The sequence below is a fragment of the Melospiza melodia genome, chromosome 15 (genome assembly GCF_035770615.1).
Source record: "Melospiza melodia melodia isolate bMelMel2 chromosome 15, bMelMel2.pri, whole genome shotgun sequence".
NCBI lineage: Eukaryota > Metazoa > Chordata > Aves > Passeriformes > Passerellidae > Melospiza > Melospiza melodia.
In genome coordinates this window covers 809,094-836,475 of record NC_086208.1, presented here as the reverse complement: position 1 = coordinate 836,475, position 27,382 = coordinate 809,094, and the positions used below count along the sequence as shown (strand labels likewise).

At 43.7% G+C, this 27,382-nt stretch overlaps 1 protein-coding gene across 2 annotated transcripts; it reads left to right on the top strand.

The window, feature by feature from the left end:
• The first annotated feature begins 1,958 nt into the window (after nucleotides 1-1,958).
• On the top strand, nucleotides 1,959-26,081 carry ANXA2 (annexin A2). 2 transcript variants are annotated; one of them, XM_063169258.1, is made up of 13 exons: nucleotides 1,959-2,018; nucleotides 6,290-6,349; nucleotides 10,043-10,142; nucleotides 15,654-15,748; nucleotides 18,461-18,574; nucleotides 20,503-20,593; nucleotides 21,054-21,133; nucleotides 21,451-21,510; nucleotides 22,101-22,194; nucleotides 22,910-23,005; nucleotides 23,972-24,030; nucleotides 24,664-24,786; nucleotides 25,709-26,081. In XM_063169258.1, exons 2-13 carry the CDS (start codon nucleotides 6,302-6,304, stop codon nucleotides 25,766-25,768), a joined length of 1,020 nt encoding a protein of 339 aa, XP_063025328.1. In that variant the 5' UTR covers nucleotides 1,959-2,018; nucleotides 6,290-6,301; the 3' UTR covers nucleotides 25,769-26,081. The 2 variants fall into 2 exon arrangements, with proteins under 2 accessions (XP_063025328.1, XP_063025327.1); XM_063169257.1 differs by lacking the exon at nucleotides 1,959-2,018 and adding an exon at nucleotides 2,348-2,398.
• The last annotated feature ends 1,301 nt before the right edge of the window (nucleotides 26,082-27,382 follow it).

The following is a 27,382-nucleotide window of genomic DNA, read 5'->3' as shown; positions in this document are numbered from 1 at the left end:
GTTGTGGGTATTCTTTTCTGCTTTTGTATTAAGAATGTTTTGACAAGAGATGAGGGTTAAAAAACTATCCTGAGGGATTTTGCAGCCATTAGGAGGCAAATTGGCTCTCTGGCTGCATACCCCTATTTAAAATCTCTAATGAATACTGCAGTACAGAATGGTTGTTACTTCTAGGACTGTAAGTATTTTTGATCTCTGAATAACATTTCCAAGTTGCCAGTGATATTTTTTTCCTAAGAAACCTGAAAAGCAGGGGGAAATTATTTAACTGCTAGTGACAGACACTGGTTGAAGTGGGATAGCCAGGAATTAATTTTGAAAGACAGGTTCCTTAATACACAGAGAAATAACCACAGTGGCCTTGCCAAAAACAAGGCTAACGTGTCAAACTAATGCAATATTGGCACCGACATTTTCTGACAATACACTGCTCCATGATAGGCCTTTTCCTGTGGCTCTCCCTTCATGTCACTGCTGTTTAACCAGAAAAGGTGTATTAACATTATTTTCCCCTTCTGGAATGACCAGTTCATGTGTCCACTCTCTTGCCTCCATGTTTGAAGTCGAGTGTAGTATTTCCTAATATTTCTCCCTTTTTGTACTGCTGATCTTGTTTCACCCCAGGAATTGCAGCCTGTGTCTCTCAGCCCGTGTTCTTGTCTCTTTTGTGTTTGCCAGCTTTTGCCACTGCTGTTTTTATGCACCTGGCTGAGCCTAAAACTTTTTTACCCCATGTCTGCCATCTCTGTCTATGCCTACAGAAAATACTTACACTAGCAGAGACAGGTATCTCTTTGCAGAATCAAATCGACTGAGTGGCCACATATTCTTGAAAGAACTGTGCACATCTATTCACCTGCAGGGATTAAGAAAACCACGCTGAAGTTACAGGAATAACTGCTTGTACTGGAAGTGGGGAGTGCTTGCTCTTTTCTGCAGCATTTCACGTCAATTCTCCATGCTGTTAAGGTGAAACAATCATCTCAAGTGATCCAACTGAAGGTCTGCAAATGCTTTTAAACTGCATTTGTCCCTTGTTACAAGTGCAACACCTGGACTCTATAATTGAGTTTTCACTACTCGGGCTGGGAGAAGCTTTGATTTCCTGTCCGTGTGTTGGGTGTGGTAGGCCTGTTCGGGTTATCTGAGCCTGATAATGAGTCAGCCTCAGAGCAGAGCTTGTGTCTCATTCTTCCAGCATTTATTGCTTCTGCCAGACGTCATTCAGGCTTCTCCCTGCTCAGATACCCCTGAACTCTGAGCACGGCTCGCGGGAAGCAGCCTGAGCCCCGCCTGCCCATTGCAGGGATGGTGGAATCAGGCTGGGCCCCACCTGCCCACGGCAGGGATGGTGGGAGCAGGGAGTGCCCACCTGCCCATTGCAGGGATGGTGGGAGCAGCCTGGGTCCCGCCTGGCACACCGATGGTGTTTTGCTGTGTACGAGCGCAGCTCTCGCTCCGGGGCTTGCCGGGGGCGTTCGAGGTGCGGGCCCTGTGCTGTGCCCCGAGAGCCCCAGCGCTGCCAGAGCCGCGCTGCTCGGAGTGACCCAAAGCAGGGGCTGCAAACACCCCCTGCTGCCCCGGGAGCGCTGGGGCAGGGCCGGGGGGAGGCGAACGGGGCGTCCTGCCCCAGCAGCTGCAGGGTGGGCGGCCAGCGGGCCGGTGGGGAAGCGGGGCTGGGGGCTGAGCCCGACCCCTGCAGCCCAGGGCGCTGCTCCCGACCCCTGCAGCCCAGGGCGCTGCTCCCGGCGCCGCCACAACCTCGATTAGCCCCGGGCGTCCGGCGGGGCACGGGTGCGGAGGGAGAGGCTGCTGTGCCCTACCCTCGCCCACCCCGGCGCTGTCCCCGTCGTGCGGCGGAGCCGGGCGCGGCCGGGTGAGTCAGCGCCGTGCCGGGGGGGCGCCGGGCGGGAGGGACCCGCCCGGCCCTACAAAACCCCGCCCGGGCTGCCGCGGGCCCCAGCTGCTGCCAGAGCCGCCCGAGCCGCCGCCAGAGCCGCCCTGCCCGCCCCAGACAGGTGAGCCCCGGGCGGCAGCAGCGCCGCGGGGCCGGGCCGGGCTGCGGGCGGGGGTCGCGCTGCGGGAGCCGCCGCTGCTGCTGCGGGGGGAGCGGAGCGGGCAGGATGCGGAGCGGGCAGGATGCGGAGCGGGCAGGATGCGGAGCGGGGCGCTGGCTGCCGCCCTCCCGCGCCCGGCTCCCCTTCCTCCGGCCCTGCCCGCCCGTTACTTTTCCGTGCTCGGTTCCACGTTGGGACGGTGGGGCCGCGGGCGAGGCAGCCCTCGGGCAGCTTCGTGCGCCCCGCAGCAACTCTGGGTGTGGCGACAGCGCTCAGGAAAGAGGAACCTGTCCCAAAGTTCGCCAAACTTCCCCAGACAGTGATTTCTGCTCGTCGTTAAGGTACACAAAGGCTCCGCTGGGTTGACCATGGTACCGTAAGTTCGCTCCTCGGTGCGGAGGCTTGCAGAGGAGCTGTGCCGGCCGGCCAGGCTGGCTGTTGGTGTTCACTCAGCTGGGGCGAGGCTGGAATTGCTCCGCAGGCACGGCGCAGCCCCGAGCCCGCCGGGGACAGCGGCCCCTTCCCTTCCCTTCCCTTCCCTTCCCTTCCCTTCCCTTCTCGCCCGGGGTGCGGCCGCTGGCACGGGCGGCAGGAAAGGGCAGCGGGAAGGCAGGGCCCGGCAGGGCCGGGCAGGGCAGGGCAGGGTGGGCAGCGCCCCCCGAGCAGCCCCGGCTCCTCCCCGCTCCCGGCCCGGGCGGGGCTCTGCCTCCCCCCCTGCCGCTCCCGCTGCTGCCTTGGGGCCGTGAGTCAGCTCGGACACCGCTTCCCCCTCCCGTGAGGAGGGGAGCTAGGGCACAGGAATGTTGCCAGGTATTTTAACTGATAGAGAAGTGAAATGATTTCAGCGCAGTCATGCAGAAGGAAGAGGGTTGTGTGCTTATACGTGGCAGCTTTACTTCTGTTTAACATCAGTTCTTATGTTCATATTCCCATGCTATATGTGCACAGAGCTGCAGACCCCGACAGACAGGGCAGGAGTGAAAGGCTCCTGGAACCAGTGTGCCCTTGAGCGATTTATCCTTATGTGTGCCTTCTGCTACTAGAGCTGGTTTCGATAAACAGCCCTAGTGGGTGTTTCCATTGGCCAGTCTTTGGTAGTTTGCCTTGATGAACCAAAAAAACAAAAACCCCAAAGAGGTTTTCTTGTAAAGTCTCAAAAGTGAGAATAACTTGAGTTGAAGAAACAAAGGTCCTTTGTTTTGTGTGTGCATGGTATCTTCCTGCAATGGAACTTCCTGAGTTATTAGCAATGTCTGTGGAAGAAAATGGTTCAAGTAGTTAGTGGTAGAGCAGTTTAATGGGTTTATGAAATGCTTTTCTTTAAAGAAGATGATTTTTTTTTTTTTTTTTTTTTTTTTGCTCCAAGTAGTGGCTTTAAGTGATGTGCTAACCCTTACTGGGTGATCTGGGGAGATGCAGCCTGGCCTGTTTCTACTCCTGCTTAGCACTGTAAATATATGAATGATTTTGAGCCCTTGTTTCATTTACAGCAGATGCTGCAGGTCTTCCTCACTCTCCCTCCTCTCTGTTAGCAGGCTTGCCCTAGTTTTTGGACACAAATGTGCTCCAAGTGGAAGAGTTTCCATTCTCTCATTCCGGGGATGCCGTTTCCTTGGCTCAGATGTCTGGGAACACCCTTTGCTCATATCTCTGTGTGGTATAATAAATGCTTCTTAAAATGCTAATTCTGCTGATTGAGCAATGCAGTTGTTTGTGCATACCTGAAACTTTTCCATGGAACACAGGGGGTTTTTCCATAATGTGTGTGAGCTGGCCCTGGAAATCAAGATATGGGGCTGCTTTTAAACTCATGTTCTTCCCTTACCAAAAAGTTTCAGGGATAAATTGGTGAATAGAGACTGGGCCAGTGTAGTAACAGAGCTGTAAACCAGTGCCTTCTGGGAGAGCTGAGGTCAAAACATGCCATCTGTTTTAGCAGAATAATATGATTGAGGATTGTGTAATGTGCATTTAGAAATTGGTTGTAGAAACTTGCCTTAAGGTATTGAAGCATTAGTTTACAGCTGGAAGGTAGAACCTGATTCCTTTCCAGTGTAGGAAGAGCAGGCTGGTGCAAGTATTTTCTCTTTACATGTTCAAACCCATCCAGGACTTGTCAAAGCTGCATCAGATAAAATCAGTCCATCAGAGAACAGCGAGAGTCTGTTCTCAAATACGAGTGCTTTGCAGAGCAGGGTGTGACAAGAGCTGTGTTTGTTCTCTGGGTAAAAAAATCGTTCTCTGTAAAGATTCTTGCAAGAGCTCCCTTTTTTTTTTTTCTTCAGCCAGCTTGCTGTTGATGGGCAGTCAGTTGCTATAGCATTGTTGTGTCCTGGTGATATGAACCTGGAGTTCCAGCTCTATGTGAGGGTGTGTTAGTTCTGTTCCTGGACTCTGATCAAGTCTTTTGTTCCAAGAAACCTGATTCAGTGTGGTTTTTAATTGATTTAGAAACAGTAGTCATGCAAAAAGCTGTTCAGTGATTTGGGTTTTTTTCATGTGAAAGGTTATGCTGCAGTTGCTTTGCTTCAGCTCTCACTGGTGTTTTCTTTGTGACAAGACTAAAGGACTTCAGTTGCTCATCTTTGGTAATAGTTGAAATACTGTCAGAGTACAAAGGTCTCACAGGCTCTTCATTTTATGGAGAGTAAACATCAGGAATTCATAACTCAGGAATGTATATGAGTCCCCTCTACCCAGCATGGTTTGTAATGCCAACAGCTGGTAACAGCTTATTACAACTTCAGGTCTTTAAAGGCCTGGGTTGGATTTTAGCCCTGAAAAAAACATTTATTCTCAAATATATCAGTGCATGGCTGTCATTTTGTTCTCTCTTTTCTTCCCCTGGAATCCTACTTTTTGTTGGAAGTCAAGTTGCTTTTGTTACTTAAACCTAGATTGTTTCAGAAGATGGAAAATTCTCTTTCTGTGTTCTAAATGAGGAAATGTGAGATAGCAGCAGTTACATTACAAATGTACTGTGATTTTGGTGCTGTTTTATTCTTGTAGCACTAGCTATTTTTGCCAAAAAATTTCTTTGCTTTTCTCCTTACAGGAGTTAAACAAACAAGCAAACAAAACAACAAGAACAAAACACTTTTTCCTAGAGTTTTAACCAGATCACCATTATCAAGGACTGGAGGACTCCTGTCCTCTCCTGAGCCAGCTCCTTTCCCTGTTTGATGGTGCTCTCTGCAGCTGGGCTGTACAGGTGCTGGGAAAAAAGCTTTCATTTAACGGCAAATAATGTTTGCTGCAGGTGCCATCCTGGGTGCCTGGGTAGCAGTGTGAGCAGCAGTGTCTGTCCTTTCTCTAGAGAAATCTGAGAGCAGGGCTTGGGGAATGCATCAAGCCTTTTAAATATTGCCCCTGGCTTGCAACCTTTGGAAAAGCTTTCCTTAGCTGAGAGACCCTTCCACTGAAACAGCAATACAGCTCTGGCAAGCTCCCTGACCAGAATCCAGAGTTTAAAACAGGCAAAGTGTTGTAACATAAGTTTATCACATCAGTGTTTGTTTCTGCCATGGATATAACCCATCTCAGGGTTGGGATTTCCCCTGGTTTTTTGCATTTACAAGGAAGATGTTATCCAGGTCATGGCAACGGAGCACTGATATTAAGTTGCCACAATGGCTCTTCTTTGGAGCTGCCATTTTAATTTGGTCCTTACTACCTCATCTCTGATAATTGTGTTACTAAGCGGTGTTTGTCCTGGAGAGCTACAACAAAACCACAAGATCCAGATCCAGGGTTAAAGATTAAATGGGGTTATGGTTTTGTTAAATGCCTGCAAGAAAAGAAATAATTCCACTGCATTTCCTGAGCACTTGAGGAATTGGGCATGTGAGTGCTACTGCTTGTTGCTGTTCTTTGACTTTGAGCTGGACCAAGCTATAATGTTTCTGAGTAATTTTCCTGGTACTGAGTTGTCAGTTTAGGCAACTCTGTTTCTGAGGCAGAGATTTCTCAAATTCCCCTCTGAGTATTTAAAATGCAGAAGAAATGCTCGTTTAAGGAATTTTTATAGTACAATGGAATGAAGACCTCTTGTTGCTGCATTATTAATGGTGGTGTGGCTTGGGAACTCTTAAATCTTCTTTCCTGCTTGTTATTAGCAGATCCACTGGACTGTGTCACTTGAGGTGCTGCAGTGCCTCAGGACTGGTGGAACACACTGATGGAACTGTAAATATATTTAAATCTTCTTTGTCTTTTTTTTTCTCTTTCTCCAGCATTCTTTCAAGATGTCCACTGTACATGAAATTCTAAGCAAGCTCAGCCTTGAAGGAGATGTAAGTATAATTATCTAAGCAAAAAAAGTTTGTTTTACTGAAATGTCTCTTCTTGTTCCTTTTACAGGACTCTGCACCAACAATTGTAGTGAGCTGTACAGTTTACAAGATTCCACACATCTCTTAAACTTTTTATTGGCTAAAAACCTCATCAGCAGTGATCAGTTTTCATCCACAAACCAGCTGTAAACCACAGGACAGTTACATGATTTAATGATGTTACATGATTTAATCCAGTATCCTCCTGCTGGGCCTTATCAAAAACATCACAGGGCAAAAAATGTCTGCATTTGTGTCCCTCTTCCTTCCAAAGGAACAAGTCAGTTAAGGATGAGAACAGAAGATGGAAATGAGTTTGCTTTTGCTGATACCCTCGGATTTTTTTTCCTGTTAAAAATGGAGAACATTATGAGAACAAAAATATTGGGGATCTGATTCCTGTAATGGTTATCACCAAAACCAAACTAGCTCTTGAAAAAAATTATTTTCTCAAACTTACTTTGTCTGTTTTAGCTTTGATTTTTCACCACATCTGCACTTGGTTTATAATTTTATTGAAATACCAGAAAGCCAAATTCTTTGTTTAATTTCTTCAGTTGCAGCTAGATGGTAGAGTACCACTGTGGTGTCAGCATATCATGCCATGGATTTGTGGTTCTGTGATTGTCACTGAAGAGGAAGTGAATCCTATCCATGCATTATTTCATCACATTCTTAATGAACTTGCTGCACATATAAATCTTACAGCTGGTAGCTGCAGGTCTGAGCTTAGTACAAGCAAATGTTTTGCCAATTTTTGGTACTTATTGTGAAATTAATTATACCAGACTATGTTTGTAGAAGAGCTGTTGCAAAGAACTGGCCAGTGCACTGTAGGTAAGCAGTAAAACTGGTTTTGTAGTGCAAAAACAGTCAAGTCTTCAGCTTTCATGGTTGTGAGTTTCAATGGAGAATTACTTTTGGAATAATAATTAAGCAATCTATTCTCAAGGGCAGAAATGCTTCTTCCGTGATTCTTGCAAGTAGTTGCAAAAGTCAGATTTGAATACTGTTCCATGGAGCATTTCCCTCAGAAATCCTGCTGCAGTGTCAGAAGGCTCAGGCAGCTCTTTGTGCTCTGAGCTGGAATCCAGAATTACTGAGTAGCTGCCCTGTGTAGCTCTGCAGCATCAGAGCAGTTCCTCTGAGCAGTGGTTTAGCAAATTACCTGATGTTAAACACAGAGTTGGGCCAGCAATTTTTCTCTTACAATTTCAACCTTGAGGGTATGGAATGGTTGTGGCTGAGCCCCAGTGCTGTGCTGTGCTCTGCATCAGTGGTACAGGAGCTGATTTGAGTGAAGGTGAAGGGCCTGATTGCCTCAGCCTGCCTCCCTTTCCCCTTTTCCCCTTTTCCCCTTTTCCCCTTTTCCCCTTTTCCCCTTTTCCCCTTTTCCCCTTTTCCCCTTTTCCCCCTTTTCCCTTTTCCCTTTTCCCCTTTTCCCCTTTTCCCTTTTCCCCTTTTCCCCTTTTCCCCTTTCCCCTTTCCCCTTTCCTTTCCTTGATCTACGCTCCCAGCTTCTGCACCTCTCTGCAAGAGTACAGAAAGATTCTCAGAATACTTAGGTGTCCTGGTGTTTTAGGTTAAATTAAGCCTCTGAAGCTGTTAGTGATATTTGTTTCTCCCTCATGTTTCCCAGTAGGATTAAATTTCTCAAGCTCAGAGGAAGTAAAGCAGGTAGAGGACCTCTGAAGCCACTCAATGCACAGGGAGAAAACCAGTTTCTCTGCTTTAGTTTGGCCCAGACAGGTGGTGCATTTGCACATTATCTGGACTTTTACTGCCACATTGAAAAGAATTTTGTACTGAACTAAGTGGAAAGTCAGTTTGAAAGCTTTGTCTGAAAACACAGAGTACTAGTACTGTGGTACAGCAGTGTACCAGAGTAACTGAGTAGCTTGGAATTGAAATGGCTGTTTTTCAAAGGCAATCACCCTGATCAGACCTGTCAGGTGTCAGGGAAACTCAGTCTGACTTGGTGCATGCCTTGGGTGGAGGGACAGAGGGGAAATGGCCACCAAATATGCTGTGTGTTTTGTTAGTGTGTGCATCATCCTTGCAGTAAACCACTCCATCCAAATTACTCAGCAAAAACTTGGGGCTGGGTGGAAGGAGAGATGCCCAGCTCTGCTGGGGTCACCAGGGGACTTGTTTGAGATGATGCAGAGTGCAGGTCAATGAACAGTGCCCCAGGATGGGGGTGCCGGGCTCAGGAATCTCTCAGGCACACGGATTTCTCTGAGGCTGCATTGCATGTCTCCATTTACTGTTTCCATTGCCACTAAAAGCAAAGGCTGTGTTTTGTGGTGTGGCTCTGGGCCAAACTGGGGCCACTTTGCTGCTCTGAACTGCTGGTAAGAGACAAAAGAAAAGGATTCAGTTTACTGGTGCTTTTTTGACTTCCCATCTCCACAGCACAAAACAGATTGTCTGCAGAAGGCACAGGGGCAGCTGCCAGAGGAATCTGTACAGAACAGCATGACCTCTACAGGGATAGGGTCAGAATTAGTCAGAAACCATGGAATTTCTTAGTTCAAAGTGCTCCTCTTAAAAATTTGCATGTAAAAATATTTTCCAGGGCTATTAGGATAGCTTAGCTCTTTTCATTAACCCAGCTTCCTTTTGGAGTTAGAGATGGAAACAAAAGTTTCTGGGGATCTTTTCCAAGAAAGCTTAGTTGTTCATTCACTTAGGAAATGGCTGTGGCAATTTCAGGTGCTAGTACCTCTACACCTCTCTGCCAGAGGTTTAGGTTTCTAAATTGACCTCAGCAGAGTGAGATTTGTGATTATTACCCAGCTACTTGTATGAGAATCTGTGGTTTAATTTAACCCTCCGCTGGGAGGTGCTCACAAGCTGTTAGCTCCCACTGAAGCAGCTGAGAAGGGTTCAGTCTCTGTTCTGGTCACCCTCTGTTTGCAGCTCCAATCCTCAGAGAGGGCCATGATAAACAGCTGATCAAATCTGGTAACTTGGAAAATGCTGCATCTGTTTAGTAAGTGAGCTTACCTGCAAGTCCTCATACTCTTGGCAGTGGTAATCTGAAATGTCATTTGGTTTTGCAAGCCTCATGCTGCTTAAAGCAAGGATCTGGAGGCCAAGAATTTTTTAAAAATATTAATAACTTCTGCTTTCTAGAATTATGGCCTTAAATAGAATTTTTTGTGTGTGTGCTATATTTAAAGTTCATGAGACAGTGCACAAAACTTTTTCTAACTTTATCATTGTTAATCTTCAATTTCATTCTTTTTTCTTTATTATCTGTAGCCTGTAATCAAAAGTAAAATATTGACTTCGAATCTAAACTACCTTCCTGTAGTAATTTTCCTTCAGATCTAGCCAGAAAACTCTGGATTTTAGAATATTGATGTTTAGTGAGTAAGCTTGGAAGGTGTTGGGATTTTGCTATAATAAATACAATGGGTTTTTGCTGCAATAAATACAATATCTATCTGTATATATTCTGTAAGCATGGCTGTGAGGGGATTTCTGGCAGTACACATGAGGAGAAGAGGCTTCAGTGGCTCTTAGGAGAATTCCATTTCCACAGATACCTGCTGGTAGTTCTTGCATTTAAACATTGAGCTAAATACCAATGTGTTTCAGATTGAAATCTGAAGGGTTTTTTTGTGGTTTTTGTTCTTCTCCCTGCAGCATTCTCTCCCTCCGAGTGCGTATGCCACAGTGAAGGCCTACTCCAACTTCGACGCTGACCGCGACGCCGCGGCCCTGGAAACGGCCATCAAGACCAAAGGTGGGCCCTGGGGCAAGGGAGAAGCCTGGCTTGCAAAAACCAGAGCAAGGCTGGCTCTCAACACCAACGTTCTGATATCCTTCCTCAAGGATACCTACTTTGGGAGGTCTTGGGTTCCTTGAAATCTTGACCAAGTTAGAATTTGAACCCTCTAAGTGAATGCTCTGAATGTGCTTTTAAGTTTGCAGCCATGAGTTGCTGAGGTTATCACTTTTTTTTTCCTCTTTTGATTCATCAGTACTTCAAATTCTTCTTCTTTTCTGCCACTTGAGAATGAAGTGTCAGCTCCTTTGGCAGTGGGCTCTGAATCATGGATTTCTACTGGATTGTTGGCTTGGACATTTCTTCCTCCTTTCCGCTCTCCAGACACCGGCATAGGGCTGGTTTGAACATCTTTATCCTGAGTTTTGAACTAAATAATCATTCCTCTTGTATTAATTTGGGGTCAAAGAAGGTCCCAAAAACTAGTATCTGAAATGAGTGTGCAGTATTTCAGGGCAGTGTGAGCCTGTCGGAGCTGGGTTGTTGGACAGGCTTCCCTCGGGTGCATGGAAACCATCAGGAGAGCAGGAGTGTGGAGTGCAGCCCTGCAGGGGTGCCTTGGGACACTCCTGGGGCTGTGCTCCTGTCCTGGGACAGGGAGTGCCACGCTTTCCACTCTTGCTCCAGGCCAGGGAGCAGCAGCTGGGCGTAGCTGGAACCAGCAACTCTTCTGCTTTCGTGTCAGAGAGAACCTTAAAAGCCAAACAATTTCTCATCAGAAAGAAATGCTAAGTCTTCCATCAGTGCCAGCAAAGAATGTGTTTGACTTGCTATAAAATGTAAAATATATCCCCTCCATAAGAAGCACAAGGCTTTCTTTCACAAGATTACTTAATTTAACTAGAGAAATTCCTTATTAGAGTGGATTCGCTTCTGATTTTGAATAATTTATTGTTTCTTGTTTTTAAAAAAAAATCCCTGATGAGTTATATCTATCTCTCTATCTATCTATCTCTCTATCTATCTCTCTCTCTATCTCTCTATCTATCTATATCTATAATCAGGTTTTGCAGCAGATGCTTTGTATATATGTAGAGTTTTGTCCAGACTTTATAATTTTTTGCAGCTCTGATTGTAGGGCAAATCTAGACATTTCAAGTACACCATGAGACTCTCAGGGTAGGTACAAACTTACACATTTGAACTCTCAAGGTGCTAATTACCGCAAAAGGAAATTGCAATCTCCTAGGCAGTACAAAAGCTTTTCCAGTCAGGAAGGTCAAGCTCAAGTTCTCTTTCCACTTTCTCTCAGCAAATTAAGCAGTGCAGTTAAGTTACATGGAAACATTTCAGTAGAGAGATGATTTTCAACTCTCTGAGGGAATAATAAGGAACTTACTCATGGACCTGCATGTTTGTAGGCTTGAGCTTCTCTCTGCTTATTAGTTTGTTACCCAGAACTTCTTCTGGGAAGGTGGCTTTAAGGGGAAAATCTCTTTATGGTTTTGATACCAGATTTCCACCCTAAAGAATCTCACAATGGAAGTATTCTTGTGGGGAATTAAGTATGAGAGTGTTATGACCCTTTTTTGAATGCTTTGGACCAGGATATTTTCATCTACTAATTCAGAATATTTGATAAAATGTGAGTTCTGTAAAATATATGTCGGGTTTTCCTCCAATGAAAATTCCAAGTCATCCAGACAAGAACTGGTTTTTATGAGCAGTGATGTAAAGAGCTATCTGCAAAACAAGTTTTAAAATAATTCTGGGAAATATCTGAGTAGTAGTTATCAAAATATAACACCCATATTGAACAGACTGTCTACATCCACATTTTCCTAGAAGTATCACCATTTCTCTAGCATTTAGTTTGCATTGAATGTGGGAAGCAGAAATAAGCAATGTAAGTTCTCACAGAGTGAAGAGGAGTATGACTTGTTCATGTTAAAACAGCGAGAGAGGTGAGTTGTAAATATATATGCAAGCTGGTTTGTGGTTGGAAATTAAAAAAAAAAAAACCAAAACCTGGGCATGTAAGAACCATTTGGGAGGCTTTACTCTCTACAGGATAAAGGACACCTGGTATCTGAACCCTTCATAAACCCTTCAGATAAAGCCCTTGGGCTTTCCTTGTGTTGAAAATGGAGGTCTGTACATGCTTTAATGGGCCTGTATTTCACACTCAACCAAAGCAGTCTTTCCAATTTCTTGGAAGTTATAGAACTGCTTTGGAAGTGATATCTTGTGGAGTCTTATCTCTGGCTATACCTTATATAAACAGAGCTTGAAGTCTGCTGTTTGCCATCAGGGCAGGCCAGATTGGGAGAGTTGCCTTATAAATAATTCTGTGGTAATTATTATATGGTAATGGAAACTCCCAGAATTAGAGTAATGAATCTCCATTTTAGTGATTCTTCTGTAAAATGGCCAAAACTTATTTTACTGCCTGAGCAACAGCTGTATATTTGGTTTAAGGAAAAGTTCTAGGGCAGAGTGTGTGACTGTTCTGCTCTATGTAATATCTCAATATTTCAGCATTAATTCTTCAGATAATTCCTCAGAGTTTGCTAAGCCATGTGTTCATCTGTGGGGACCTCTGGGAAATACTGTGATGTGTTTATTTGGGCTTAGATCTACCTGCAAAAACTATACTGCACAAATGCATTGTCCAGCCCTTTGCAGGGGTTTATGTATATCCACCAGCCTAGGAAGGGAGATGTGCAAAAATGTCTCCAGGTCATATAAAACCTTGTAGTTAGCAATTGTTCAACCTAGAGGTTGCATAATACAAATAACTTGGTACAGTTCTGGCTTCTTCCTTTTGGTATAAATGCCACGGCTAAGTTTCATTTTTTTGCTCTTGTGTTTCTGCAGCAAATTCATTTAGTGCCTTGGCATGTCCTTTGTAAATGTTGGCTTTTTGCTGCATAGGACAAGAAGCTGTTTAATTTCTGTGTAATGCTCTAGTGTGCTCTGTGTATAGATCAGCTGATGCACATGAACCTAAGCAGGAGAAACTATCTAGAGGGGCACTAACAGAGCTTATGTTAGATTTCCTTTTCTTTTTTTTTTTCTTGTAGCAAAGACAACTGCTGAAGTGTCTCTTTTCTGTTTCAGAATTATTTCCTAGCATTGACATTTTATGTGTCTCAAGTACTTGTTAAATAATTTGTCAGATTAGGTTGTGAATATTTGTTACTATTGAGGACTCATGGGATGCTTTTTTATTCCATGGCTGGCAGACTTCAGGCACAGGTTTGTTGTAAGAAAGGGCTTAGAACATAGATCTGTAATAAATTCATTACATCCAGAAATTGCTAAAACAATGATGACATGTAAATCAGTCAGTTCAATCTTAGAGAAAGGTCTTCTGTTTAGGTGCCCATAACTTCTGATAGAGTTTGTAAGATTATGAAGTAAACTTGTTGGTGAGAGAGGGCAGTGCCTGAAATCCACCAAAATGCATCAGTCACATATTCCAAATATTAAAACTGTCACTAAAGAAATATTTCATTGCAACATGGTTTGGCTTTGGTGAACCCTTGCTAAGCAAAATAGCAGAACTGAAATTATGGTCTTGTTTTATCTAAATTTTTCCCTCTTACCCCATTTATGTTCATTTCCTCATTTTTGCTGACTGAGTTCCAACACTGTGATCTTACCAATGCCACCACTTGCCTCTTTAACAAGAAAAGCTGTTATTAAGCAGAATTTTTCTTTCCATTTCCCATTGATAGAAATGCAGGGATAAAGATCTGCCTAGCCAGAATAAACTTGAAAATAAACTGTTTCATTGCCTTGAAGCTTTCAGAGACTTTAGCAAACAGCAAAGGAAAGTGTTGGAGCTGCTGTCCTGCTGTGCCCCACCTCAGCAGCTGTGAGTCAGCATCCTGTGTGTGCAGCATGATTCCCCAGTGAGAATGAAGTACAAACCCTGACTTTCCACTGAATGCCAGAGCCATGAGTTAACTTCATATTTCCATGGCATCTGTATGAGAAACTTGGATGCAGTCAGTCATTTGTGGGCTTCTAATCTGAAGCAATTGTGGTACAATTTGAAAATGTCATTTGCTTTTTTGAATGCCAAGAATGTTTTAAATTCAGAATTTATTAAAAAGCTAAGACATTGGCTTGTACTGTGAGCCTGCAACAGCTGAAAGGCTCAATGTCTGTGTGTGGCCAGTTCTGGACAGGGAGAATTTGTTTTCTTTTATAATGTGGGAACACTTTAAAATGTGCAGGAGTAGATTATGGCTGAAATGTGCAGTCAGCCTGTTTGCAAGTCAGAGTTTGTAACTTAGACACGTTATGCTTTCCAGGACCTTATGGCATCATTTGCAGGCCCAGCTTGTGTGAATAAGAGGACTGATGTAGGTCTGCCTCAGCACAAGCTAGGGACAGGAGGCTACCAAATGTAGGATTTCATCATGAAAAATGTGGTGAAGAAAGAGAGAGAATTTTTGGATTAAACTGATAATTTTAGACTCTGCAGCTAATGGCTAAAAGGTTTTTTGCAAGATTCCTACTGTATAGGATTCATTTTTATAACATCTGTTGCAGTTCTTTGTTTCAGGTTACTTTGGGTAATAGGGAAAAGAAATGGAGCTGGATTCTGGCAGGGATCTGAGTTCTGCTAGTAGCTACTGATCCAGTCCTTACTTTGTGGGGTTTTTGATGAAGAAATCATCTTTTACACTGACGCGTGTGCAAGTGTGAAAGAAGGGATTCATAACACTTTCATTAAACAGAGAGCCCAGGTGAAGATCTGGGCTTGTTCTGACCTCTAGATTAGAGCCACCTGTTTGCTTCAAAAGCTGAGAGTTGCACTGAAGTGCATGGATTTGGAATGGTTCCCTTGAAAGTAAACCTTCACTGATGTGCAGTTCACTTTCTTAAAAGATAAGTTGGGAGTTTGAGCATCCACATCCTCTAGGTGTGCCAGTTACAGCTCAGCATGCATCTTCAGTGATTTCAAAAAGAAGTAGCAAATACTTAATTCTTCCAGTGTCAAAAATCCCTTCTGTCTTTTGAGCCTCTGAAACATACTGAATTAAATATACTGGTTTATTTTCCCATGTCCATGTTTGGAGTGATGGATTAAATGGCTTAAGCAGAAAATATAACTGCTTTATCAAGAAGTCTTAATTGAAAAAATTCCACTGAAATGGATGACAGGATAGGCTTTAGTAAGTACAAGTTTTAAAGTCTGTGTTCATGAGCAACTTTTTGCAGAATTCTGAGAGCTTGAGAACTAGTGCACAGACACGTAAGTGATGCACAAGGCAGGGTGGCAAAGCTGGTCACAAACCAGACTTTGAGATGTGTCCAAAGATCTGCATCCCACCCAAGGTCTGGACTCCAATTGGTGGCTTTTCCCACAGCCAGGACAGGATAAACACTAACTAGTGAGAGCTGCTGAGCTCTGCTGCAGACAGCACATGTGCTCTGTTGGAGTGTTGGGGAGCATCCTGATACAGGAACAGGGACAGGAAAGCTTCTCTAACTTTCTGTCTTGTGTCTTTGTAGGTGTGGATGAGGTCACCATCATCAACATCCTGACAAACCGCAGCAATGAACAGAGGCAGGACATTGCTTTTGCCTACCAGAGGAGAACCAAAAAGGTAGGAAAACATGAAGAAATAGTAACTATTGGCTATTTTTCTTGTGGACAGTTAGATTTTTCAGGGTTTGTCTTTTCACTAAAATTCAAGATGCATGTACTTTGTCCATGCTGTCACAGTTTAGGACTGGTAGAACTTTGAAATATATTGAATGTGCACAATTGTGACTGCAATCTCTTGGAGATGGTGGTTTCCTAGCACCTTCAGAAATCACCTTGGGATCCACAGGATTCCCTGGTGAAATCTGCTAAAAATACTGAGAAGTCACTGGCATGAAGTGCCTCCATTTAAAGGAGAGAATGAAAGAGAGGTGCTTTAGGGGATTGATTTTTTTTCTTTTGATTGGTTTATAATTTTTGGGGGGTGTTGGATTTTTTGTTTATTTTGTTTAGACAACTCAGCATAAGGAAAGTGTTCTGTTTCTGTTCACACAGGTAGCTTAGCTGAGAAAGCACTGCAGTCATTTGTGCTATGAGCACTGCAGCTGTGGAATAGTGATGTAATGAGTTGAACTGTCATTAAAAATTATCCTGGCAGAAATACCTTAGGTACTGATCCATTGATGGAGAGAAATCTGAAAGATGTGTGCAGAATTCTGCAAAATGAGTCTTGCTGTCTGGGAGGCAAGAGCTCTTCTCTTTTGAAGTTTTGAGAATCTTATCATATTTGAAGTTTTATGCCGGTGAAAAAGAGGAAACTTTATCTCGAGTTCAGAGTATGATGAATGTATCTCTTCCAGGTTTGCCAGACCCCAAATGGTAGTCCTCAAGTAGCATCCCAGAATACTCATCTGAGCCCAAATGTAAATGTAGAGTTAAGTTTTGGGAGTTCTGCATGACTGATAGAGGCACATGCAGAGGCACAACCAGGTTGGACACGAGCATGTGTGCACAGGCCTGCACATCCTGCCCTGGGGACACTGGGACAATCTGCACAGAAATGGATGAAATGTGTCACTTAAAGCTTTGTTAAATGTTCTGCATGACCACGAAAATGCACAGTCAAGAAAATCTGCAACTTTTTTCATGTTTCTCTCTCACTTTTTTCCCTTGCTGTGACCCAAGAACAAACTGAATTTATCAGAAGTTTAACAAGTGCCAAAGAATAAAACAATCGTATAAACAATGGAAATGTGCAGTAGGAACCACTCAGATAAACACGAGAGGAGGAAGTGGGATATGAAAAGACATGTAGGTATATCTTCTAGGGACAGTGTCTGATGGTTCTCTTTGCCAGCAGTTGTGCAGATTTTGTTGGCAATGTGTTGTGCTGTACTAGGCTGCTTGCTTTGTGTGTTGCAGGACCTATCAGTAGATCATAATTTTTAAATGTCACATAGTCTACCTCTCTTTAAATTCCTTTGGGATGAGCAGTGTCTGATGGAAACTCTTGGTTTAGGTTGGAAGGGACTGTAGGTGCCTGAGATGGACACCTTCCACTAGATCAGGTTGCTCAAAGCCCCATCCTGGCCTGGCCTTTTAAACATTTCCAGCAATAAGTCAGCCACAACTTCTCTGGGCAACTTGTTCCTTAAAATTTATTACAGAGATATGTGCTGGTTTTCCTGTGGCAGTTCTGAGGAACCCATTTTCACCCAAATAAAGGCTGGAGCATTGTATCCCACATGGAGTGGTTGTTTCTAGGTCTAAAGCAGCCAGATGCCCCAAACCCCCATTCCCTCCCTTGGTCAGTCCATGCAGAAGGTGCATTCAGTATTGGCATAAATTAGTGCCCTGGGTTAAGTGGGTGACTCTGGAAATTACTAAATGCCTTGGTTCATTATCTCTCTGGCACAAACTTCTCTGTAATTCAGCTGAAGTCACTTTCCCTCCCCCCTTTTCCTCTGCCTCTCCAGCTCAGTGATTGTTAGTGAGAAACCAGCAATTGAGATGCAGCAATTCCCTTCTGAATGCTACCAGCTTAGGGAATTCATGGATCTGTGTGAACCCCAGACTTGATCCTGGGGATTTCAGCTTTGTAACTGTCCTGGTTTGATATACTACCACAGTGAAGCTGATACTAGCATAATTCAAGTTGCATCTGAAACCCTTAAGAGGATCTGAGTGTTTGCTGCAGGTTTGCATCCTCTGCAGTGAACATCCCTGACTGTTTCTTTTTCTAGGGCTGACTGGCAATTAAGCATAGGGATTTGGGCTGCAATCTTCTGATAGTTTCCTTGAAGAGAGGCACAATTTTTGAGTGCTCAGGGATGATTTTTTATCTCCTCACCTAGCTGTTTGGGAGCTGGGCCTTCCAGTGGAATAAGTGTGCAGTCAATTTTCCAATGTCTTAGCTAGTAAAGGGCTGGGATAAGAGGAAAACCACATAAAATACAGTGCTGCTGGGAAAACTGTGGGAGTGTGATGGAGCAGCAGTGACCACAGTGAGACAAACTCAGATCCATCTGTGCTTATTAGCTCCAGCAAGGCATCAGTGCTTCAGGACTGGAGTGAAGCTGTTTAGATGTGTCTGCACTGTGCCAGACACTGGTGCACTTCTTCTTATTTTCAGAGGATTAGGAAAAAATTCCTTTGCCCTAATTTCTTTCTTAGGCTTTCACAGCCAGAAAGCTCTTTATGTTTCTGTTTTCTTGTCAGCTGTGTAAGAAACACTGCTGCAGGCTTGGAGACTTAAGGCCCTGCAGGTTAAGTTCTCTGGAGATCAGAAGTGAGCTTTAATTTCTTTTCTTCCATCGTCCCATCTATTTTACAGGAACTTTCTGCAGCACTCAAGTCTGCTCTCTCAGGTCATTTGGAGGCAGTGATCTTGGGCTTGCTGAAGACACCAGCACAGTATGATGCCTCTGAATTGAAAGCTGCCATGAAGGTAAATAAGCTTTGAAATTTAACATTGATGATCTGATGTCACTGTCTCAGGAAAGAACATGGACTTCATATCCAGGGCCATCCTTTTCAAACTGATATTTTGGTTTTTTAGTGCTACAGTTTAAATATCCAACTGCAAGGCTTCAAAAATTAGACAAATCATGGAAATATTTAGTTTTGAAACTCTTATTTAAATCCTCTCTTTAAGGAAAAAGTCATTCTTGTCAGCTCAGGAGTAGCAGCCTGGCTGCTTTGCTGCCTGCTCTTACAAACAATGCACAGCTTCATAGTATGAGAAACCTTTAAGAGAGCAGCTGTTAGCAGGAGCCATCAGATCCTCTGCTGGTATTGATGGGTTCAGACAGTAATTTCCAGTTACTGGGTCATATCACTGATCTGGAAAGAACATCCTGTACCAGAGCTGCCCCGTGTAGAAGACGAGGAAGATGGGGCATCAAAAGCAGTCTCTGCAGAAAGAAACATCTGCTCTGCAGGCTCTGAAACAAGACTTGAGAGGGGCTCATGCCTCTCTCAAGAGAGTCACCTTTGCTGGGAAATTGTAGTTATAATTATCTCATCATCACTTACATTCTGGATGTTCTTGTTCAAGTTAGTTCTTTTTTTAAGAATAAAAGACAAGTACTAAGTTATGTCTGAAATTTAGAACATGTCAATAATACTAATTAATTTACTTCTCCAGATGATTAAAAAGGAGTTAATGAACAAATAAGAAAACAAAACCACCCTCTCCACCACATAAACACACACACTACCCTGACCCCCCCCCCAAAAAAACTCCTTAAACCCCCAAACCCAAAAAACCAACCCACTATGGAGGTGGTAACTCTTCAACTGTGGGCCAAATGCCCTGTTTGAGTAATCAGATGCTGCCCTCTCCTGGTCTGAGTACAGCCTATCCATAATTTATTGTGACTCAGACTAGTCTGGGGTTTGGGATTAAAGACCAAGCAATTTCCTCACGCTAGTCCCAAATGTAGAATATTCTATGCTCTCCATGGGTTGCTTTTCCCAGATTCCAAGGAGTTCCCATTACTCCTGACCTGGTCTGAATTAGCAAAACCTCTCAATGCTCTGAATTTGCCTGAGCTTAAGTTTGGCTTGATACAGAGAGCATTACAAGCTATGATTTTGGCATCATTTGTTTGCTTGAGGAAAGCAAAGTTATCACTGAGGAGTTAATTATTTTTCTATTACACATTCTTGAAAATATTTCAACAATATTTAGAAAATTATATATGTTGCTAGTCTTCATTTTTTCCCAGATGCTTATTAGAGCCATTGTGTAGAAAGCTCTCCTAGTTCTCTTAGCTTTAAGTCATATTAATAAAATTACTGGGGTTTACCTCTCTTTTACTTTTTTTTTTTATTTTTTGGTTTGTCCCACTTTCTTGCCCCTTCAAGGGGGACATTTTACCCAAAGGGTATTTTGCCACATAATGGCCTCCATTTTCCACACATTCAAGACTGCAGGATGAGATGTTTTCCCAGGATGTTACTTCTCTTGAAATCCTCTGGAAAACTATGCCCATTTTTGCCTGCAAAGTGACATTCTCTTACAGATGGGCTTAACAAAAAGCATCCTAACAGGAGGATAAGACTGGAGTTTCTTCCTGTGCTCCCAGTGGATAGAAAAACAATCACACAGGCCATGATAAGCAGACCTTCTCCAGTTGTGCTGGTGAGGAGGCCACTGTCACTGCCACTCAAAGCAGATGCACATTGCCCAGAGAGAACATCTACAAATCTCTAAGCCACTAGAAATATTCCATCTGTTTTTTTCTCAGGAGCAGCTGGCAAAAAATATCCCTGAACTGTTACAGTGGGGAAGAGATGTCCATAAAATGTTTTTAACCATTTAAGCATTGCTGTTCATTGCTAGCTCCTAAGTGAGCCTTGTTTGTGTTGCAGGGGCTGGGGACTGATGAAGACACACTCATTGAAATCATCTGCTCCAGAACAAACCAGGAGCTCAGTGAAATCAACAGAGTCTACAGGGAAAGTGAGTTTACTTTGCAAGTTTCCGTGTACTATGTCTTTTACACTAAATCACTTGGATAAATTCCCCTCAGTGTGAATTTCATTATTAGAAATCAAACGCAAATCTGCTTTGGTTCTCTGCTGTTTTGTACTGGTGTTCTGGATATTTGTGTGATTTATATAGTTGCATCTTGTTGCCTGATAGCAAACAGACTGAAGGCTATTTGCTACTAATACAAGTTGTGTCTAAATGAAAATTTTGGTAAGCTTTCCATGAGACACTGATTGCATGGACCTCATGACTAGCTGGTAGCAATGCTGGGTTTGATGTAGGCAAGCGTGGGCTCGTTTTCATTGTCCCCCACACCTGACTTAGACTGTAGCTGTTTATGTGCATAAAACACAGTGATTAGCAGCCCTTTTTCTTGTAAAGGAGTGTTTGTGAGCTACCCTTTGCCTGAAAAGAACTCTTTGTTTCCTAGTGTACAAGACAGAGCTGGAAAAGGACATCATATCAGACACATCTGGTGACTTCCGCAAGCTCATGGTTGCCCTGGCCAAGGTAGGGCTGTTCAGTTTCCCACTTTCTCCAATGTGCCTCAGGGGTGGCTGCCAGTGAAACTATTGGGTTTAAATGCACTCTTAAATTCCCCTGTATTTTCATCAACCTTTGGGGGGAAAAAAAATATTCAAATGTTGAAGGGCAAAGTATTTTAACAGAAATGCAGCAGTTACAGCATTAGCTTTGTAATGGGGTGGAGTGTGCAGTTACTCATTTAGCAAATTCAGGTTAAAAAAAAGAAAAAAACCTGAATATATGCATAGCAAACAGCTTACTTTAATAGAAACCTTTCTAAAATACTGATATCTTGTTTGAAGGGCAAAAGGTGTGAAGATACCTCTGTGATTGATTACGAGCTGATTGACCAAGACGCCAGGGTAAGTGCTGGTAGTGATCATGAAATATCTCCAGTTGGTCAGGCTTTGGGGGATATTGAACATTAACATGGAAGTGGAGAGCATTTGTGAAGTAGGTGTGTGCATTTCAGATTGTCCTGCACAGTAATGTTTGCATGGTGAATCTGCCACTTGCAGTCCTGATGCCTTCAGGGACCAATTTTCACAGACTATTTATCCAGTATACAGAAGCTCTCTGGTATTTCTTTTAGATAAATGAAGAGACAGAGCCTTTAACAAAAGGAAATGCATCCATTGCAGTGAGCTTAGTGGTTATGAGTGCTTGTTTGTTACATCTGCATCTGTCAAGAGCAGTTCTGCTGAGGTAAACAGAGCTAAATACAGAGTAAAGCTGTAGCCAGAGGTGAATACAAAGCAATTAGTCTTAGTGTCAGATTTAGATCCTTAAATGTTGTCCTGGTGACCTGCTCAACCACGTGTCCCTGTATGTTTCTCCCACAGACACAGTTCCAGTAGTGCTTGTTTTTCCAATTAGAAAATTGTCTACATTTGCAATGGCTTCTTGTGCAACTCCTGATTTTTTGTGATTTTCTTTTTCTTTCTAACCCCAGGACCTCTATGATGCTGGTGTGAAGAGAAAGGGAACTGATGTCCCCAAGTGGATCAACATTATGACTGAAAGAAGTGTTCCCCACCTGCAGAAAGGTACTATTCAAGAGACAGAATTTTTTTTCCTGTAAGAGAAAGTTATAATAAAATGGTAATGATTTTGTCCTATGTATTGAAATTATTGTGAAAAGCACTCAAAAACATAGGAGATCTCATAAATCTTAATTCATGTCCAAGGTCTTAATTTTTTTTTTTAAATCTAGTTATTTCTGTGCATGTGTTGATCTCACATTTTAAGTGTGTACAGCTCTTTTTTACACAGGTAAATGCTCAGTTATATGTCACATACCTGAAAACAAAGATGTTGCAAACCTAGAAAATATGGATGCAGGATACCTCGAGAAGCCCTGTGGCTTTTACCTCTGTGCCAGGGTAGCTCAGCTATATCATGTGCTTACATCTGCCAGTGAAGACCCAAAAGCAGCTGTGGTACTGCTGGAAAGCAGCACATGAGAAAAGCCATTTGAAGACTTCTCAGAGTTTAAATCACTGTTGTTTCAAAAAATACCCGTACAGGATTAAGATGGTGTTTTCCCAGATTATGGAGGTGTTCAAGGAAAACAAAAAGGCCACAGCATGGGACTTTTACAAACTTCTGCTTGTATTTAAGATGAGATTCTCAGAAGGACTTGCATGGATATTTATTAATCATGTGTCTCTACATTCCTGTGTCTGTGTTCATGCTGTGGTTGGTTGTTTCTGCCAGTTCTTAGTCTGGTTTTGATTTCACCTACTTTCTTTTCTGTGCTAGTGTTTGAGAGGTACAAGAGCTACAGCCCATATGATATGCTGGAGAGCATCAAGAAGGAGGTTAAGGGAGATTTGGAGAATGCCTTCCTTAATCTTGGTAAGTTACCCTGAAGTAAAGACTGTCCTTATGTGGGATCTTTTCAGGGCTCTTGCAATGTATCATGATAAAGTAGGACCTAGATTCACCCTGCTGGATGAGAAATTAGCTGGGCATGCTGGTGTTGTTGGATCCACTGGTGTATTTTTGGATATTGCAGATACTGAGAAGAAGCTTACTTTTGCCCTCTGCAAGATGTAAACTTTGCTTTCCAGTTAAAATTCAAATGAATGTGTGTTGTGATCTGCTGTTAGTTCCACTTTTATTTGACAGAGGGGCTTAATGTTTGTTTCCCCAGGCAAACAAAAAGGTTGAAATGGTTCAGTACCCACCTAGGCTGGAGAGAAAACAGCATGTGTGTGTGAGAGGAGGAGACAGGCAGGCAGTGAGGGTGGTAGGGGCTAATTGAAGAGCTGATTTGACACTGAATTCTCTGAAATAGGGAGGCAGGGTGTAAGACTGATACTGTGCCATGAGGTGAAGATGACAAGGATGTCACTGTGTTTAAGAGGGAGTTCTTTAAGGGAAAAATCCATTTCAGACAGGGTGACCTGAGAACTGTCTAGTGCAAATAGAGTATAGACAGAGCTCAGCCTTGAAAAGGAGGCTTCTCATGGATAAGTATACAAGGAGTGTTCCAGAGGAGAGATTGCTTCTAGAAGTGAAACCATGAATTGGGAGCTGTGGAGGAGGGCCAGCATTCTGCAATTATACAATTCTGAAATTATGGCATTTTCATGGAAGGAAACCCTTCCTAAGAATGTGAGCATCTGTGGTTCAGTCATGAGCTAAACCAAATGACTTCTAAGTAGCATGTCAGGGAAAATATTTTCTCTGTGTCCCCTTTTTGGAGGAACTTTTGCTGAAAAGCTTATTTTGACTACTTATCATATCTTTAAAAATGGCTGCAGTATTCTGTGTCCTGTGGATGGGCAGGATATTTAACTATTCTTGTTCTCTCTTCAGTCCAGTGCATTCAGAACAAGCAGCTGTATTTTGCAGACAGACTGTATGATTCCATGAAGGTAGGAAAGACTGGTTTTTCTCTCTACTATTTTTTTTTGTTGTCATTGTTAGAAACTTCTGTTCACATGAAATGTGACTGGCATATGAATAAATTACTTAATATTGTTCAAAAGCATTCTTTAACCCTTACCAGCCTGGATTATCTGTTCAGATTTCTCTGGTATAGGGAAATGTAGGAAAGAGTTTCATTATAAAGATCTTTATTAGACCAGATGATTATAATTTAGCAAAGTTAGACACATCTTTTGCATGTAACCAAGAGCTGATAGCAGAAGAAGCTGTTTATTGAATACCAAAATAAGATATTAAATTGGCCTCAAAATATTTTGTGAAGAAAAAGGAATAAAGAGAAACACCTGGTGAGAGGCATTAGGTGGTTCCAGGAAGAGCTGGTGAACCAAAAGTGCTGCTTACAGTCTAAGCTAAATTTGTGACTGCAGGTTGGTTAAACACTGCTGATGAGACAGGTACATTCATGCTCAGATTCTTGCATCATAATAATGATCTTCATTAGAAGATATGATTCATTTTATCTTTTATTGCTCATCTTGGTTGCCTGTAGTTTGCTGTCTCACCATTAATTAATGGTAACATTTCAGCTATTGCAGCTCTAAACGTGTGTGTGCTTGTAGGGCAAGGGGACCCGGGACAAGGTCCTGATCAGGATTATGGTGTCCCGCTGCGAGGTTGACATGCTGAAAATCAAGAGTGAATTCAAGAGGAAATATGGAAAATCTCTCTATTATTTCATCCAGGCAAGTTTTTCATCTTTGCTTTTATATCATGGGCCTTTGCAGCTGTCTTCATTGGATTCGTGGTACCACTAGAATTCATGGGAGGTGTGTTAGTGGCCACAGAGAGAATACTGTATTATTTATGTACTGTGGGAAAACCCACTTTTATCTTCACAGTCTACAGCTGGTACAGTTCCTGTCAGCCACTTGACAGTGTATGTGGGCTTTGTGCAATCAACTGATGTGTTCTGAAAGAGAACTCTGCTCACCAGTCCCTATCCTCAGATCAAAAGAAGAGACAATTGTTCTGTGATTGCTGAATGAAAATAGAACATCTAAATTGATACTCCATTTCAGTGCTCAAGGAGAAGGCTCCTTAGCTAGTGACTTTTGTCCATTTCTGTGATTGGACAGGAGCTACAGGTGCTAGGTTTTGTCTAACTTGGGCCATAAGTAAAGAGCTTGTGAATCTGTTTCAGAGCTTATCTTCACCCTCACAATAGCCTATGCTATATTATTCCTTGTGTAGATGAAGCTGAGTCAAAATCTTAACCTGGAATCTTTTCCTGAAGGTGTCAATTGTAGATTATTAGCAACTTTTTTAAATTGTGCCCTTGGTGCATGATTTTTGCAGTGGTCAGTGAGACAGAGCAGAATCAAGTCCTTCAGCTTCCCTTTGTTGTGTTACTCTTTTTTCATACCCACATTTCTCTCTTCTTGGCCTTGCATTTATATTATTAAGAATGATTAAATTATTAAGAATGATTAAATAATTTCACTTCACACATAAGTAAAATTCAGTCAAGATAGTCTCCTCCAGGCTGAGAAGGCTTCAATGTGAATCACAGACTGTCCCACAGGTTTAGAATATAATTCATATGCTTACCCATTTTATGGCTGTTTCCTGACATGTATTTTGTATTCTTCTTTCCTTGCTTTACAGCAAGACACAAAAGGGGATTACCAGAGGGCACTGCTGAACCTGTGTGGTGGAGAGGACTGAAAACTGTGATGGAAGAAACCCAAGTCCAGAGAAATGCCTTTTTTGCTCTTCATTTTACTGTAATCCTAGAAAACCTGAATTTCCTAGCTACCCTTGAGTTGCCCTTTCCCTGCCAGAGCCCTGCTGCAGTTTGCTGCCCTGCGCTGTGCATGCCCCTCTCGGCAGCTGTGCTTGGCTGTGCCAAAGCTCCTAACAGCGTATCCAGAGACACTAACCCTCCAGGAGGCACGGGCTCACACGTGCTTGTGAAAAGCCCTGCCTCTCTGTGCAATGTTTCTAATAAAACAAATAAAACGACGTTTTACTTTAACAATATGCGTCTTTCAGATCTTGATTTGAAAACTGTTTAAACAGTTGATGTGTATTTAGCTGTTGCTGTGCATTTTCTGTGTTGTTTCCATCCTCCTCAGGTTCACTACTTGGGGCTGAAAACTTATCTTCTTCCCTCAAGCCCTTCATCTGTTTAATGATTCACTTTGTCAGCAGATCCAAACCATCCTCATCAGGGAGATGATCTTGCCCCTCTGTTGGCCCTACTGAGGCCACAGCTGATGTGCTGTGTCGAGTTCTGGGCTCCCCAGTACAGAGAGACATGGAGCTCCTGCAGTGGATCCAGTGGAGGGCACAAAGATGATTTAGGGAATGGAACATCTCTGAAGACGAGACACTGAGGGAGCTGGGCCTGTTAAGTCTGGAGAAGGCTGAGAGGGGATGTAATTAACACTTACAGATATCTACAAACTGGGTGCCAATTGATGCCAGACTCGTTTCAGTGGTGTCCAGCAACAGGATGAGGAGCAAAGGCCATAAACTAAAAAACATAAGAGGTTTCACCTCAGCATGAGGAAGAACTGCACACTGAGGGTGGCAGAGCACTGGGAGGGCTGCCCAGGGTTGTCATGGAGTCTCCCTCTCCGGAGACATTCCAAACCCACCTGGATGGTTCCTGTGTCACCTGCTCCAGGTGACCTGTCTGGGCAGGGCAGTTGGACTGGATGGTTTCCAGAGATGCCTTCCAACCCTGACCGTTCTGTGATCGTCTTTCCCCTAATTTTAAGTGCCAGTGAAACCTGAGCCACAGCCCTCTCTGCCTGCCTGTGAGGGGCCAACACTTGAATCCCTCCTCAACGTTAAACTCATGTGTGCCTGCATGCAAGGGGGACTGGTTTGAGAACACAGAGCAGCCAGTCTGTAACAGGGCTGTTTTCTGCAGCAGAGCCGTGGCGGGTTCGCTGCCCGGGTGCGTGAGGCCGGGCCGGTCGGGGGCAGCGCGGTGGGCATCGCTCCTTCTGTGAGGGGCGAGCTCCCGCGGCGGGGCCGGGCCGGTCGGGGGCAGCACGGCGGGCATTGCGCCTTCTGTGAGGGGCGAGCTCCTGCGGCGGGGCCGGGCCGGTCGGGGGCAGCACGGCGGGCATTGCGCCTTCTGTGAGGGGCGAGCTCCCGCCGAGCTCCCGCGGCCGGGCCGGGCGGGCTGAGGGCGCCGCGGGCGGGCCCCACGGAGGGGCCGGGCCGGGGACACCACGGACCGTCCCCACCCGGCTCAGTCGGGAGCCAGTAGAGTTCAGTGCTCTTACTGAGACACTTGCTCCTACTGCCGCGTGAAACTCACGCCCG